The sequence below is a fragment of the Epinephelus lanceolatus genome, chromosome 1 (assembly GCF_041903045.1).
Source record: "Epinephelus lanceolatus isolate andai-2023 chromosome 1, ASM4190304v1, whole genome shotgun sequence".
Lineage (NCBI taxonomy): Eukaryota > Metazoa > Chordata > Actinopteri > Perciformes > Serranidae > Epinephelus > Epinephelus lanceolatus.
The window spans coordinates 17,916,235-17,934,182 of record NC_135734.1 but is presented as its reverse complement, the minus strand read 5'-3'; the positions used below and the strand labels follow the sequence as shown (position 1 = coordinate 17,934,182).

The 17,948-nt window shown below is 39.7% G+C and overlaps 1 protein-coding gene across 2 annotated transcripts; it reads right to left on the bottom strand.

The window, feature by feature from the left end:
• Positions 1-4,438: 4,438 nt before the first annotated feature.
• On the bottom strand, positions 4,439-17,215 carry idh3b (isocitrate dehydrogenase (NAD(+)) 3 non-catalytic subunit beta). 2 transcript variants are annotated; one of them, XM_033627097.2, is made up of 11 exons: positions 17,130-17,215; positions 14,429-14,602; positions 13,568-13,688; positions 13,358-13,418; positions 13,140-13,272; positions 11,706-11,839; positions 11,451-11,553; positions 11,191-11,337; positions 10,832-10,926; positions 9,937-9,997; positions 4,439-4,997 (listed from the first exon to the last, which is right to left on the bottom strand). In XM_033627097.2, exons 1-11 carry the CDS (start codon positions 17,181-17,183, stop codon positions 4,920-4,922), a joined length of 1,161 nt encoding a protein of 386 aa, XP_033482988.1. In that variant the 5' UTR covers positions 17,184-17,215; the 3' UTR covers positions 4,439-4,919. The 2 variants fall into 2 exon arrangements, with proteins under 2 accessions (XP_033482988.1, XP_033482987.1); XM_033627096.2 differs by lacking the exon at positions 4,439-4,997 and adding an exon at positions 5,934-7,674.
• Positions 17,216-17,948: the final 733 nt, after the last annotated feature.

Here is a 17,948-nt window from a genome sequence, read left to right as displayed (position 1 = left end):
CGACCCTCCCTCCACCATAAATAAGCATTAACCATTTTTCTTCTAGGCTATATTGAGCATCTGAAATTGACTTGACTCACCAGCCAAGCATATTTTTTACTGGCCAAAATAATAATTTGCCTTTTATTATGTCACATAGTACATTTCATTGAGATAATAGGTATCATGGTGAATACAAGCTTGAAGGCGCAGTGGTTAGCATTATCGCCTCACAGCAAAAGGGTTCCTGGTTTGAACCCAGCATTTCTGTGGAATTTGCATGTTCCCCTCGTGTCAGCGTGGGCTTTCTCCGGGTACTCCGGCTTCCTCCCACAGTCCAAACACATGCAAATAAGGTTAATTGGTGACTCTAAATTGGCCGTAGGTGTGAATGTGAGTGTGAATGGTTGTCTGTCTCTATGTGTCAGCCCTGTGATAGTCTGGTGACCTGTCCGGGGTGTACCCTGCCTCTCGCCCATTGTCAGCTGGGATAGGCTCCAGCACCCCCACGATCCCCAACAGAATAAGCGGTTACGGAAAATGAATGAATGAATGTTGTATACAAACTTAAAGTAGAGGCCAGAGCAAAATCTCAAGCAAAATGATTTTAATATATTTACCAACTCATCACCACAGCCTCTGCACGTGAATAAGTTCCTTCTGGTAAGCAGTGATGCAGTGTGTATGTCTTGGGCTTTTATTGTGAAAGGTAAGAACAGAAGCAGCATTGACAGTGTGGGAGGCAATAAAAAGTTTGCCATCTTGGTTTAGACTACAGAGCCTCCTTGTTATTTTATTACCATCATAAGTATGGGGGCAACTTATAACCCTCAGCTACACTTTAGCCTAATGGAAGCTAGCAGCAGTCCAGTGGTTAATGATATTCTAGCGGATCAGCTGATGTACCATACTTTAAACAATGCTGCAAAGCTAGGAGCATTCGCGATGATCAGGTTGTGGTACCATTAAGACACGCATAAAAATATATCTGCAGTGTGTGTATCTGTGAAACTCCAACACACACCTAAATATCACCAAGACACAGCAGAGACTCTCAGCATAGATTTTCATTACATGACTATTTTGGTACAAACATTTTCCCGCCAGTGTGGCAGGTAGCACTCTGAGATTTACCCGCCAATGGGATAATCTACCTGCATTTGGTGCTTGGCAAGTGTTAATGTTGGACTTTGTCTATATTCACACCAGACTAAAGCATTAGAGCAAATGCAACAAGCAGACAGCACAGTATGACAGTTTTTACAGTTTTGTGCTATAATAACAGAGGCTATTTATATTTAACACAAAATACATCTGTTTAAAGTTGTATATCCTTTCCCTAATCCAGAATAGAAAAACAAAGTCTCTCCCTTGTGCTTGAAAAAATATCATACCTCCCCCATTTTGCACCATCCCCTACTCCCTCATAAGTAATGAACAGTCCATAATAATGAAGAGTAAAGTAAACTTACTCAACTACTGTACATAAGTAAACTTTATAGTTGCACTTCTTTCAGTATTTCCATTTTATGCAACTTTATACTTCTACTTCATGTCATCTCAGAGGCAAATATTTTACTTTTTACTCCACTACATTTTTTAACAGCTTTAGTTAATTGTTTCAGATAATTAACACAAAATATGATTAACAAATAAATTCTGATGTATTTTTATGGATAAAGATAAGACTTTACTGATCCCCTGGTGGAGTTCACAAACTACCCAGCAGTATATACAGAAAGAAATAATGCATCAGTAATTATAACATTGCATAATGAGCACCTTTCTTTCTGTATTAAAGATATATTTCAGTTCTAATACTACTGCACTTTACTTTAAGTGAACTTTGAAATGCAGGACTTGCACTTATAACAGAGTATTTCTACACTGTGGTACTGTTCTTTTAAAAAACTGACTCAGTGTCAGTGTCTGTTTCTGTTTCTCAACCCACCAACTAATAAAAACCTCCATAGATGTCACATTTCTTTATATATATAACATATTTAATATATGTATACATCAAGCTGCCCAAAAACTACAGATTTTTTTTGGCTTGTTGCATTTGTATTGATATTAATGTGTGTTCTCTGTGTCAATAAATGAATGAACGTATAAGGCACAGTGAATACCATTACGTTTAAAAGTTTAAATCCAACTCCTTGTATGTTAGAAAAAACATCAAACTTAACACTGTTATTATCTAACTAACACTGTTATTTCTGGATATATTCAGTAATATTTTTGACTTGTCTGATCAACTTTTAATACATATTGTCAGTTTGGGGGTGCTATACAGGAAAGGCTTACTGCTGAAAAGTCAATATAAATGGCTCAATGTGTTAAGTAAGATGATGATTTTAATGGTTAAGTTTTACTACCATTTCAACAAATAATGTTTTTATGTGATGAACATTTTAATCTTTTATTACAGTAAACTGAAGACATTTGTGTTTTAGACTGTTGGTTGAATCAAACTGGCAATTTGGTTTGGGGTTGGGAATTTTTCTGACATTTTATAACACATACAGTACAGGCCAAAAGTTTGGACACACCTTCTCATTCAATGCGTTTTCTTTATTTTCATGACTATTTACATTGTAGATTCTCACTGAAGGCATCAAAACTATGAATGAACACATGTGGAGTTATGTACTTAACAAAAAAAGGTGAAATAACTGAAAACATGTTTTATATTCTAGTTTCTTCAAAATAGCCACCCTTTGCTCTGATTACTGCTTTGCACACTCTTGGCATTCTCTCCATGAGCTTCAAGAGGTAGTCACCTGAAATGGTTTTCCAACAGTCTTGAAGGAGTTCCCAGAGGTGTTTAGCACTTGTTGGCCCCTTTGCCTTCACTCTGCGGTCCAGCTCACCCCAAACCATCTGGATTGGGTTCAGGTCCGGTGACTGTGGAGGCCAGGTCATCTGCCGCAGCACTCCATCACTCTCCTTCTTGGTCAAATAGCCCTTACACAGCCTGGAGGTGTGTTTGGGGTCATTGTCCTGTTGAAAAATAAATGATGGTCCAACTAAACGCAAACCGGATGGGATGGCATGTCGCTGCAGGATGCTGTGGTAGCCATGCTGGTTCAGTGTGCCTTCAATTTTGAATAAATCCCCAACAGTGTCACCAGCAAAACACCCCCACACCATCACACCTCCTCCTCCATGCTTCACAGTGGGAACCAGGCATGTGGAATCCATCTGTTCACCTTTTCTGCGTCTCACAAAGACACGGCGGTTGGAACCAAAGATCTCAAATTTGGACTCATCAGACCAAAGCACAGATTTCCACTGGTCTAATGTCCATTCCTTGTGTTTCTTGGCCCAAACAAATCTCTTCTGCTTGTTGCCTCTCCTTAGCAGTGGTTTCCTAGCAGCTATTTGACCATGAAGGCCTGATTGGCGCAGTCTCCTCTTAACAGTTGTTCTAGAGATGGGTCTGCTGCTAGAACTCTGTGTGGCATTCATCTGGTCTCTGATCTGAGCTGCTGTTAACTTGCCATTTCTGAGGCTGGTGACTCGGATGAACTTATCCTCAGAAGCAGAGGTGACTCTTGGTCTTCCTTTCCTGGGTCGGTCCTCATGTGTGCCAGTTTGGTTGTAGCGCTTGATGGTTTTTGCGACTCCACTTGGGGACACATTTAAAGTTTTTGCAATTTTCCGGACTGACTGACCTTCATTTCTTAAAGTAATGATGGCCACTGGTTTTTCTTTAGTTAGCTGATTGGTTCTTGCCATAATATGAATTTTAACAGTTGTCCAATAGGGCTGTCGGCTGTGTATTAACCTGACTTCTGCACAACACAACTGATGGTCCCAACCCCATTGATAAAGCAAGAAATTCCACTAATTAACCCTGATAAGGCACACCTGTGAAGTGGAAACCATTTCAGGTGACTACCTCTTGAAGCTCATGGAGAGAATGCCAAGAGTGTGCAAAGCAGTAATCAGAGCAAAGGGTGGCTATTTTGAAGAAACTAGAATATAAAACATGTTTTCAGTTATTTCACCTTTTTTTGTTAAGTACATAACTCCACGTGTTCATAGTTTTGATGCCTTCAGTGAGAATCTACAATGTAAATAGTCATGAAAATAAAGAAAACGCATTGAATGAGAAGGTGTGTCCAAACTTTTGGCCTGTACTGTATAAATAGATTAAAAATAAATATTATTAAGTCTATGAACATTGTGCACTGGAATGAAAGACCAGTGCAGACATGTTGGATTTTGTTCAGTTTCTTTTTCTCCACTTATTCTTTTGGATCTGGATCTTAACAGTCTAACAAAGCCAGACACTCTTATAATCATTTTTATAGACTCTGCAGTCCACCTGACGTGCATATGTTCAGACACATGGGGATGCGTGCTGACTGAGCCACCAGCAGCCATGATAAACTTTTCATAACACTTAATACTACATCAGTCTCACGTTCATGCAAGGATTTTGCACACAAGATGTTATATCTCATTTATTATGTATATCATCTTAAATGAAGAAGCCATGAAGCTAAAAGTTAAAGTTAATAAATAATATGAAAGCATACATACATCATATTCTGACTGCTGGGTAATGACCAGACATAAAACCATTAACTTACAAGATCTTGGCAGAGAACAAACTATGAACGGCTGACATGTGTCAGTGTAACAGAATGGAAACATGTTTTGTGCTGATTTTAAGACTTTGCATGTTCAACTTGTATTCTTTCTGCCTTCAGTGTCCACGTTATGATATGCTCAACTGCAAACCAGAGTTTGTGGATATAGCTGCACATTTCATCTGCATCTCACTGTGTTTATGTTGGAAAATGTGTGTTGTTGCTGGAGTACACTGTAGGCGTACAATCAGTCAATCAGTCAAGAGATCAGTTTTACAGGATGTAAATTAAAAAAGCGTGTGCGTGTCTCAGCAGCTGACAGATTTGCAAATACAAAGCTTAGACTGCCAGGTTAGCAATGACAGCTCGGGTGAACTCGTCACTTGTGGCGTAGCCCCCCAGGTCTCCAGTGCGCACCTGTTGCAAACATAAGGACAGTTTGTTACTATATGCACAGCTGCAGCAACACATGTCCACATACAGTATCACGGCCTGTGTGTTAGAGAGCCTTTAAGAGCTGCACTCACAGAATACACAAACAGATACACACTTTTAGAAAGCAGCAGTGTCATTTCCTAAGCGTCTTTCTTTTCTCAGTTTTATTTTTAGCATTACTTGAGGCTAAGAATTTAAATATACCAATCACATAAGGTACGTAAATAAATCAAGTATTAGTGTTCATGAACTATTCTCAGTGTAATCAGTATTAGAGAACACATTGCAATTGTTCAACATGTGTTGAGTCCAGCGGTCGGCAGCTTTTACTATCAAAGGGCCAGTTTTGGCCACAGAAAAAGGAAGAAAACAAAAATATGTCTGGAACTACACAACATATCTGAGCCTTATAATGAAGGTAACAGCCTATTCAGTCTAAATTAGCCCATCAACGTTAGTAATGAGTCTAAATGAGCATTCATCGCCTCAATGTGTATACTCAGCAGTGGGCTTTTTATAATTATTTGGTACTTTAACTTTGCAGTGTTGGTGGTGAAAGCAAACAAATCTGTCCATGCAACAATAAATTCTAAATTTTCTTTCCCTTTTTGGATCTGGAATAAACAGCTAGCCTAACCAGGGGTACTCCAGATTATACTTATATAACAATAACACGCATGTTTTAGTCAGTGTATTGGCTACATATTTTTACAAATGAAGAATGTAAGAATCACTTTAGGCCCACAACAATTATAAATTAACATTTCAATGTTAGATAACATAATTTTCCATGAAATGTTTTTGCTAAAGCCACAGGGAGCCACTGGAGAGGGGCCACAGGTTGCCTATCACCGGGCTAGTCTTATCATATCAATTAGTATTCAACCATATCAACATCATTCAGTCCAACAGTGACTATTAGGAGACAACAGAATGTTATTTATTCATTATCACATCACACTTTTGACAAGATTAAATATGCAGGTATGAAATCTCAATAAAGAATTTGTGATCAAAAAGAAAACGACATCTGATGAACACAAAGGACATGACACTGTTTACACTGTTGGTGGTACAAATTCTCCAGAAAGTCTGAAAAGTTAGATTAAACCCAAAGGTCAGAACATGAGTGCAGTGAGTAATATATTAATTTATCTTTCATTATTTGTGGTTAACAGCGAACAAACGGTGAAGTCTTAAATTGTGGCACAGTAAGACAAAAAGCAGTGTTTTAAATTCTCACAGAATCAATGGCCTGAAAAAAGCTCTGTGGTAACAAGCAGCACCATCTTATACAAAACCTGTTTATGTGAGTCCTAGGAGATGATGTATAAATGTAAAAAATATGAATGAACCCATTTTGTTTTTTTGTCAAAAGACTAAAAATGTATTAAATAATCTACACTATACCAATGTATGATTCAGACTGGCTTTATGGCCATCACATAGGGAGGTTTTCTGTGGCTATGAAACTGTAGAATTATTATAAAAGTTCTCGTTTTGTTGCAGCACCTGAAAGTTATTTCACAGTCAGTGTAGTAGTGCCTGAAAGAACTGGATATTTTTGGTTTTCTTTAGATGTTAATATTAAAATATCAACAGTATTTTAATCTCACTGCAAGAAACATGCATTTTGCATTAGGATAGGTTTGCCTTGGCCATATGGTAAATCAATGGAAACAGAAATCAAATGATAGAGTATTAATGGATCATGATGTTATCGTACTGTATACTAACACAGTTAATACGAGGCAGTGAGAAAATGAGATAAAAGTGAGGTGAGTTAGTGAAGCGTGAGGCAAAAGCAGATAAGCTGATATAAACTGCTGATAAAGGCAGTCTGGTGGCTTTATGGACCAGATATTGTCCTAGATTTTAGATATGGTTATAAGTTAAGTGTCATCTTTTCCTGGTGTTAAAGCCTGCATTACAGTAGAGTGATGTCATTTTCTGAAGTTACCAGACTGTTCTAGCTGTTCTATTTGCCTTTAACCACTTAGTCAATATATCCACATTACTGATGATTAAAAATCTCATTGTGTCAATATTTTGTTACAGTACCAATAGTCAACCCTACAATATCGTTGCACTATCGATATCGAGGTATTTGGTAAAAAAATACTGTGATGTATGATTTTTTTGGTATCGTCCAGCCCAAGCAGAGGGAGACTGTCTGTGTGGCCAACATGGCTGACGGAACAAGCACAGGGTCATGAAAATGGGCAGACAAAAAGCTCTCCCAGATTAATAAGCCATGTAGAAACTGCAAAAGCAAAAAGATGCTAAGAAATGGACTGCAACTATGAGGGAAGGTGTCGAGATAATATTGATGAATGATGCAAATCTATGAGAGAACTGCACATTTTTGAGTAAAGTACAACACAAGGCACCGCTGAGTCCACTGGATGTATCAGCAAATGCGGTATAAACCACATAACTTATGATGCAACTAATGGCTCAATTGTCTTTAAGCAATGAGAAGGGACGCCAGTCTTAACATGCGTCCAGTTCATGTTAAAAGCGATGTCCACTTTTAAGGAAATGTCAGTGAAGAGTGCGATGAAACATCTTAGCAAACAGGTCGGTGACGCAGGTTTTCCACAACAGCACGCACAAAGTCGCTGGTGGTAGAGTAACCGCCAAGGTCCCGTGTCCGTACCTGGGACGTGCACACAGATACACACAGACACAGAAACACACACACACAGGATAATGGGGTACAAGGAGAGGAGGGCATTAAAGGATAGGGTAGAGGGAGAGGAAGGGCACTTCAGACAGGCATATTCTGCTTTCAAATGACAGGCATTCCTTAAATTCACACAGTTGCCTCAAATCAAAAGCTGACAGATCTGCTTTTGTCACCTTTTTCAGAAGAGCAATGAAAGAGAGAAAAAACTGTCATGAATTTGTTATCGACCGTGCATTTTATCTGAGGGACTAAGGTTGACCGACTTCATGCTGGTGTTTGTGTCAGTGCATGTTAGTGTCAACGTGGAGCAGGTGCAATAGACAGTTAGTCCAAGCCAGTTTAAAAAGAAAAAGGTTGGTTGCCCAGGTAACAAATGCATCTTGCACATTTATAAGACTGACATTGAGCGAAGAGAAATGCAAGAAGAGAGCTGATGTAAGATATGCAATCTCAGAAGTCAGCAGTGAAAGGCTCTCTAACATACTGAAGCACAGTTTACTGATTATTGGATGACACAGACATTTGTGGGTCAAGAACTGCTGACATTGAAGTTAACACGCTGGTGTCATTCCTGGTATATGATTTATCTGAAGAAGCTCCTTTATCTATATTGTATTTTTCATTTTCTTAAGTGGCTGCAGCATTTTGACAGTGTTACTATAAGATTACAGTTACTGACCCACAAAACTGATGAGCAACATGTTAGTTCAGAAAAACAAGCTAAGGGTATACAAGTCCTGTTGGCTTCACGTTCATGAGGAATGTACCACAAAGCAAGTTCAACAGAGCCATGCTTTCCTTGCTTGAGCTTGCTCGGCAAACCCTATAGCCCCAGTCAGAGATAAGGGCTTTCATGACAGTGATTATCAACTTGCTCTCTTAACCATGGCTTTTTTTCTTCAGGCTTTAAATAATGCGTTCAGTGTGTTGTTTAAAAATGATCGATCCATACCACCTCTGAAGAATACAAAAACGTATTACGATAAAAAGCAACTCTCTTGACTCAAGTAAGGCGAGACAGGAATGCTGCTAGAAAAGTAACTAATTGCTAAATCTTAAATCACCTAAGTTCTTGAAAAAAGTTAAATGGATTTTATTCACTAATTTTTATCTGTGACAAATACCAAGAGACTAGTCAATTTTCAATTTGATGTTATATTAGCTGTAATATACCAGCAGTATAAAAAGAACTTTAGCAAATCAGGACCAAGCATAAAAATATAATGCAAAGTGGTAATGTTACGGTAAAGTGTGAGGGAATTATCATATGCAAGTAAACTTCATGCTAATTAATAAAAAATTGAACTATTAATGCGTAATGCTACCTGTGGTTTTATAGAAAGCTTCTTTAAAATGGACCAGAGAAAGATAGGGTGAATGTGGCTCAGAGGTAAAGAGGGTTATCCACTAAGATCGGCGGTTCTATCCCCGGTTCCTCTCACGTGTCGAAGTATCCTTGGGCAAGATACTGAACCCAAAATTGCTCACGATGGCTGTTCCATCGGCGTGCGAGAGCGTGTGAATGTTTACTGAGTAGCAGGTGGCACCTTGCATGGTAGCCTCGGCCACCACTGTGTGGCTGTGTATGTGAACATGTGGTGAAAAACACGTGTAGTAGCTTAGTAAGCTTGCACAGATTTTCAGCATCAGTGATGTACTGTAGGTGTGGCAAAAAAAACAAAAAACAACATGATACATACAGTAAGCACTACTCTTAACTGCAAAGCTTCCTTTGGTGGCATGACTAATGTGATATAACACGAGGTTAAATAAAGTGCATTTATAACGAATTGCCTCTGGGGAGAACCTGTACTGCTCAGACTGACATTGACTACAGAGTGACACTATTCAAAGGAGCTGTGAAAGGCGCGCTGAGCTGATTTCAAGCTGAAACTCTGAACATAAACTGGTGCTATCCAGGTTAGCCGTGCAGCATAAGTTACCATGGTGATCTAGCCAGGTTAAAAGAGAACCACCTTCAAAGATGGAAAACTCTGTAGACTCAACGTACCTCGCTACCCCATTGATCTTGCTTCATAGTACACCCCTCTAAAGCAGAACCATACATTTTATACTGCTTATATTAACAGAAAACATTCCCTCTTGGTGTTAATACTGTTAGTGTTGTCATGGCAGGTGTCTCCACATTCACAACCTGAATGCACTACTGAGCATACAGTAGGTAGAACTAGCAAGTAACACACACACACACACACACACACACACACTTACCTTGCCCTGTTTGATGACCCTCTTGACAGCATCTGACACCATATGGGAGTGATACTCCAGGCTGCAACACAATACAGTGACATTAAGGGGTGGCCTGAACTTTCCTGTACACTTGTCAACATCCAGACAAAATAGAACTAATAGGGACAGTTCACCCCAAAATAAAAATAATAATAATAATAATAATAATAATAATAAAAATATAGATATTTCCACTTATCTGTAGTGCGAGTATATGATATCGGTCTTAGAGATGTCTCCCTTCTCTCAAATATAATGGAATCAGATGTAGGAAATATTTTCTGCCTACAGAACAACACTTGCTAACTGTATAACCACGCAGAAGGAACCGTGCATCTACTCGTGGACAAAAGGCTTGTGCTTGTGACAGTGCAGATTACAAACATTAACTGTGTACTCTTCAGCTGAGCTGTAACGTTGGCTAACTCAGTGGTGCTAAGTGAGCTAGCAGTAGATTCATGCTTCCTTCTGCGCGGTGATACAGTTGGCAGGTGTAGTTTGGTAGAAAGAAAAAAAGATCCCACATGAAACTGCTCACAACAAGGACTGTGGATTATCTTGAGTAACCAGGTCATGATTTCTGGAAGAGACATTGCTGCTGAGTTTTCCAAATGTGATTTTTTGGTGCTTTGAGCACCACAAGCTGAGTGTCATCTCGTTGTTATATTCAAGAGAAGGCAGACATCTCTATGGCCAATATCTCCAACATTCTGCAGCTCACACCAAAACAAACCAGACTGACACAAAGCACTACAGAAAAGAGGAAGATATGCATTTTAGAATTTGGGTGTTGAACTGCTCCTTTGTTGCTGTTGCTGTTTTTGTTTTTGAATTATGATGTACTTCTTACAACCAAATCGAAAGGCTGACTCACTTGAGGTGCCTGAGCATGTTAGCAGCACTGAGCAGCATGGCTGTGGGGTTGGCAATGTTCCTTCCTACAGCCTGTGCAAAGGGGTGGCGTGCACCCTGAAAGAGAGAAGAGACAGGGGATCAGGGGTGACACTGTTGCAATCCTGTAAGTCCTCTCCATCACCAAGCACAAGAGGAAGGTTGAGCTGAACCAACAGTAATACTGTGTCAATAGCTATATCCTGAAGTGTGCCATTAATATTTTCTGCCATAAATTCTCATCTAAAATACAAAAAAACAAACAGAAGGGTCAGAGTAAAACCAGAGATTGACTGGCTGGCTAAAGAATGAAAACAGTGTGAAAGGTCATTGGAAACTCACAGTCTCAAACACAGCATATTCTGCACTGTAGCTTTCCCCAGGAACAACTCCTGCTCCTCCAACCAGCCCCGCCGCCAGGTTATCAATAATGTTACCGTACAGGTTGGGCATCACTAGCACATCAAACTGGTACGGGTTCTGGACCAGCTGCAGCAAAGAGACACAGACAATGACAAGTTTGAACAAGAAATATAAAAGCGACACAAAAGCGAATAATTTATTGATATAGTCAGGAGAATGAATCATGAGGCTGTTTATACCTGCATGCAACAGTTATCAATGATTATGTTCTCGTATTTGATTTTGGGGTACAGTTGTGCCACCTCCGCACAGCTCTGCAGAAACAGGCCATCACCTAGTTTCCTGTAATGAGACAGGGGACGAAGACAAGAGTTGCTGTGACTGAGATTGCAAATCACGACCCAAATTAACAAAATTTTAGGAATTTTTAGAAGAACATGATTAAAAATAACAATAGTTAAAAAAGCAAAGAGGGGACTTTGCTTTATTCGTACATTATGTTGGCCTTGTGAACAGCAGTGACCTTGCTTCGTCCCTTCTTGGTGGCGTAATCGAAAGCGAACTTGGCGATGCGCCGTGACTTCTCTCTGGTGATGATCTTCAAACATTCGATCACACCCGACACACTCTACAGAGCAAAAAGAGGGTACATACATTTTAATACAGCCTTAAGTATTGACTCTTAACAGTGCAAGACAACGAAAATACATCAGAAACGGACACATTTTCAGTTGTCCATCCCTTGTCCCTCTGATGAACCAGATTCACTTTGATTTTGAAGGGCAGAGATGTCTACACAGCTCATATTTCACACATGCTGTATGTGCAATACTGCAAACTGTCCTGTGAGGCTTGAAGTTTATTACGTTGCCAATGCAGACAAGGTGTAAATCATCACACTGCCAGCAAACTTTCATAATAAACTGAGTCTACAGCCCTGTTCACGCCTGATATCAACATGCGTCCTGGGTAATTGGATCAGAAGTGGACAGCTCTAAGTATGGGTGTGAATGGACCCAATGTGACCTCAATGTGTCCTGAGATCTGCTCACTCAGACTGCATTCGGAGGTGGTCTGGGCCGCATATGGCCACATTCTTTCAGCAGTGTGTATGCTAATGTGTCCTGGGCCAAATTGAAGAAGTGCCTACTCAGCTGACGTATGACGGATATGGAAACTTTCTGTTGCTGCCGTTACATAGATGCAGTGCTGAGGGAGGGTCTCCAGAGCCACTCTCCTCCTGGTGAATAGTCATTTCATTGTCTGCCTGGTTAGCACGAGCTAACACAGCAGCTGTTAAAGATTGCCAACAAACTCACATCGACATCGAAATGGCTCGACTCAGTCATTAAACCTGTTAATAACCATTTACTGGTAAAGACAGTCGTGTCACTTTGTGTGTGCAGATGGGAGGACTGTCATCAACTCTCCCCGGCACAGAGGTCACAATCCTGCAGCAAAGTATCATATGTAGTGAATTAAATGTTTTTCTTTGCATCCAGAACAGGGAAGTGGGATCTGATAACAAGTGGTCACTCGAGACATATGTGAAGACGTTCTTATGCCAGGTGTGAGCTGTCCACTCGTTATCACCCAAGGTGCATGTTCATACCAGGCGTAAACAGGCTCTACAGGACAGAGACACACAGACACACAGACACAGACACAGACACAGACACAGGCACACACACACACACACACACACACACACACACACACACACACACACACACACACACACACAGTACCCTTTCAGCACCTCTGTCAGAGTGATTCATCTTTGTTGTGATTCCCGGTTTAACGCTGGCCAAATCTCTGTGAGCTCAAGGGAAATCTCCCCCTTCAAAGAAATAAAACCCATTTCCTTTTTATGTGGGTTTAAAACCACTGTTCATCATCAGACTGCAGTGAGGGGGCGTGTTGTTTACCTCATGCTCCAGGGAGCTGTACTCCCCCTCAGTCTGTTCGCGGATGATGACCAAGTCCAAGTTGTTGTGGCGCGTGCTGTAGCCTGGCAGGCTGTTCACATGGACCACATTAGCAAACAGGTCCAGTTTACGCCTGGGGAATGACAGGGAGGTAGATTAATTAAAAACAAAACAAAAAAATACACACATCAAATGCACAGCTTGCTTTCTGGTTTTACCTTAGTCTCATCTCATATGAAGCCAGCTCTCCTTTGAACTCCATGGGTGTGTGAATCTTTCCTAGATAACAAAGCATGTCACCAACATACATGTTAGTACTATCCCATTTTCTTTCGGACCTTGTATGCTGTACAGCTTTTAAATAACTCGTGTTTTGTTAATAAATGAAGGTGAATGATGAGAGAAGACAAGAGAATAAGTAAAGCTACCTTTCATGGCCACTTTGTTGGTCTTCATAGAGTTTAACACTTGGTCCAGCTTCTCTTCACTGGCCATGTTCTGAACCTCGCTCAGATGAAACTCCTCAAATTCCACCGGGACGTCTCCTGCCTGGAGACAAGACAAACTAAAGTCAACTTCAACACCAGCCATTTTAAAGGGTAACTTTGGTATTTTTCAACCTGGACCCCATTTTCCCATTTTTTTTGTGTTTGAGTGACTCGTGGGTGAATTAAGGGTTTGTTTTAACCAAACCAGAGTTGCTGAATGTCGCAACAGTTGAAAGACCAACCAAGACATTCTTTATGAGCTTTGGTTTGTTTCTGTCAACCTTGAGGAGTGTTTTACGATGATAAAATTACTGTTTATTTAAATGGGGTCTGGTGGGCTTGGTGATAGCGATTTCAGGGCTGTTTCTGGTTAAACAAAAAGGATCTTGCTCTTTCACAAAAAGGTCTATCTCTGTAGAGTAAGACACTTAAAATAACAATTTGAGCCTGTCAGTGGCAAAAACAAGCACTTTTAGTGGACATAAACTAAGGGTGCACAAATGCCCCTCATGGTTACGCTGCAGCCTATTTAGTCTTCCCATTCGTCACTTACTTTACACTTATTTAAAATTCCATCAGCACATATTAAGGCTAAATACATGTAGTGAGCCAAAGGTGGGACAAAAATTAAATAAAAAACATAAAAATTAGATGAGATGGTGAAATAAATCCCTCCTGTATTAATATTTGTAAATAAAATCTCCAACTATAGTGTTTTTTTTTGTTTTTTTTGTAGCTGTAGTGCACCATATTTTTCTAAGAAGACAAAAAGCAGTGATGATTCCATCTGTGTCATTGTACCTTGAACACTTCCTTGACAGCAGTCATTAGCTCAGGTCCCACTCCATCACCTGGCACCATCGTGACCTTGAACACAGCATCAGCACGGGCTGGCGGAGCCTCTGAGCTGCAGAGAGCAGTGGACACACTCAGTGGTCGAGAGGCCAGCTGCTGCCACCGGGGGCTGCTCAGGCCCTGAGGAGGAGAGAGAAGACAATCACAACATGCACAGCATGGTACACCATTAAACAATACAAATGTGTCTAAGGTTTTGCCATATCATAGAGCTACCCCTTTAATATCTCCTGGTACAATGATGATTTCCAGCTTTTTTGACTTGTGAACTCAAAAAAAAAGCAGGCTCTACTTGTGACCACTTGTTGCAGTTTGCATGTGCTTATGAGATGTGAGCATTTTACAGGATGTTCCCATTATTCTATTCAATTTTAGAGGCCAGCAGAGGTAAAACTATCCAGGATTTCATTCAAAAAAAAAAAAAAAAAAAAAAAAGAAGCAGCGACTACGGAAAAATCAGTTATGAGATCAACAGGTAATACTTTTGGCAACTATTTAGATAACCGATTATCATTTGAATCCTTTTTCAAAATCTCCAATATTGTTCCACCTTCTCCAGTGTGAGGATTTGCTGCTTTTCTCTGTTTTATGTTTTAGTAAATTAAACATTTTTGAGTTTAGACTGTTGACAGATTAAGACACTTGGAGATGTGACACTTGGCTCAGTGAAACCATTAAAAAAACAAGTAATTGAGTAATTGACAAAATGGTTGTCAGCTTAATCAATAAAACTGATTGTTAAGTGCTGCTCTAATTTTATGCAGGAATGTTTTTTCTTCTGTTTAATTCATCGAATCATCTCATGACCCCTGAAATTTATTTTGACAGAAAACTATGGGAAGAACTTTTTAGGCCATTATGGGCAATGCTACAAATCAAAGAGCAATATAATATGAGAAATGCTGCCTTATGGCAATACTGGATTTGTATATGATTTTTAAATCAATGCCAAATATCAAACTGACTGGATAAGTCAGAAACAGACTGATAATTGTATCCATAAAAAACAGTACGGATCACAATATGTATCAATACTACAATATGAAATAAAATACTGTGATAATTTTATATCTGACTTTGTCTATATTGCCTACTGCTAGTCACAAAGAACAAACATTTGATTAGATAATATTGAGGCGGGCAGAGATGAGTGTGACCTCTTATCACTGTAGACCAGAGTGATTATAGTTTTGTATTTTTCATTAGTTATTATTTTAATTTTTGTCTTGAATTCAGTTTAGTTTCAGCTAGTTTACAGAGTGAGTTTGCCCATTTCACTTCAGTTTTTATTGTTTGAAAATGTTTAGTTTAACTTCACTATAGGTTTTAGGTTTTTGTGTATTATAACATGTGGCAGTGACTAGATTTAAGAAGTTGACAATAGGTATTATAAAACAAACACAACCCTTTGTGAAGGTAATTGAGTCACAGTCATGAAGACATCCCAGTCTCAACAAAACATTTGCACCAACGCCTCCTGATGCTTGTTGTGTTGACAAATTTGACCGAATTATCAAAGACTAAAATGAAAGACATTTCCTGTGTATATAAATTTATCCTTATTTTACTTTGTTTTGTAAGTATATATAGATATCTTTAGTTCGTTTTCTTTCTTTTTTTTTCTTAAGTCTAGTTTTTATTTCTATTTCAGTTAACTAAAATGTTTTTGTAACACCTAGTTTTAGCTAACAATAATAACCTTGTCATCTTTCAGGAGGGTCCTGGATGACAATTCAAAATCTATCAACCACTCAACAGAATACCAGTTTTTTGAGGCTGGTGAGTGGAGCAAATGTAGCAGCCACTTGCATATTTTAGCAGCATCTGGCTGGTGGCTGGTGCTCATTTCTAACCTTGATCATGGGCCACTGACCTGTAGGCAAGATATGGACTACAGGGAATAAACAAAACAATACACTTCAGCTGTCATCTGTTGAAATGACATCTCACTATGTCACTATATGCCATGCCACCTGCAGGCTTTAAAATGATAACCTGAGCAACTGCACATCTGTTGACTCCCACTGACATTTAAGCATCCAGCAAGTGGAAAAACTGGAGATGACTGACAACAAGTTATCAGATCACAAGAATGCTGTACAGTATATTATCTTAAGTGGAAAGACAGACTAATCTGGTCTGCTCTTTCCCAGACAGTCAGCCTCTGGTTAGCCACGATACTTTGCAGTTATAATGCGTATGTTAAAGTAACTGATGGTTCTCTGACAGAGGTTACCATGTCAGGGTTAACTGAGTTAGCTTACTAGCAAATTAAGCTAACTCTCTCACTCACAAGATACAGTTATTCACTATATGGTATTAGCCATGGACTTGTTTGACAAGTATCTACTGATGACCAAGATTTCTCGTCTCACTGACCAGCTGACAAAACCAGACGGAGCCATGAAAGCACTTTAACTATCAGCTTTTATCTGAACATGACAGAAGCTATTCAGACGGACTGTCAATGAAGGAGGCTCATGGTTAGCATCATTACACCAATGACACAAGCCGGTCTTACTTTTTCTCTGACAGTAGAAGATAACACGCTGCTTGAGTTTAAAAAAAATACAACTGTAGCTACTACAACTCCTTTCCTACCGACGTGTGTGTAAAATAAGTCTGTGAACATCATCTATGCACTCACCTTGACCAATGTTACTAAGCTTCCTCTCAGGGCGGCCGCCATCGTTACAGGCATGCAGCTACTACAGCTTCTTCTTCTGTGGTGTGCAGCAGTAACTAAAGGACAATAGTGCCCCTAGGTGGACAGAATGGCTATGTATGGCAAGTAACAGGATGAGAAGTGCCTCCCACCTCCACTCAGGACTGTGTTGCTCAAGGACACTTAAGCAGACCAGATGGCACTGGCAGGTAGCCAGTATGAGGGCTTGAACACAGGTCCTCAGTTTATATGTCACAGTCATGACACATAGCCAGTGTGAAACATGTAGCTTGCTACATGTAGCCTGCTATCTTAGACTAAAACACAGCAAACAGAGCTCTGACACAGGAATGCAGCCAGGTGTTGTATATTTTGGGGCTCATTTGGGGGGCTTAGGAAACCTAGAAGATTTAATTTTAATTATTTACTCTATATGTGATAATTTAAACAAAAAGAAAGGTTTACAAGATGTAAAATGGACAATTATGATCCAACCTAGGATCCCGTCTGTGGAAAAATATAAAAACACAAAGTCCTTGTTACTTGTAGCATTCAGTACACCCGAGGGATAAAAATGCCTATTAGGCAATACAGGGTCATCTGTGGTTTCCGTTTCTTCATTGTGACAGCCTGTACTGTTCCCATCTCTTAGGGGAGGAACAACAAACAAACAAACAACACACAAACAGAGTCTCAAAATTCAAAACAACTCAGTAAAATTGTAATTAAAAAGTTGGGTAAGAGCCCTTCATCTTCTGCAGACACTAAGCCTTTGACCACCTTGAGGCAACAGGGATGAAG

Coding starts and splice junctions, on each gene's coding strand:
- idh3b (XM_033627096.2), bottom strand. CDS start 17,183: ATGCCTGTAACGATGGCGGCCGCCCTGAGAGGAAGCTTAGTAACATTG. Junction 11,840..13,139: donor ACAGCTCCCTGGAGCATGAG/GTAAACAACACG, acceptor TTTGCTCTGTAG/AGTGTGTCGGGTGTGATCGA. Junction 11,338..11,450: donor TTGATAACTGTTGCATGCAG/GTATAAACAGCC, acceptor TCTTTGCTGCAG/CTGGTCCAGAACCCGTACCA.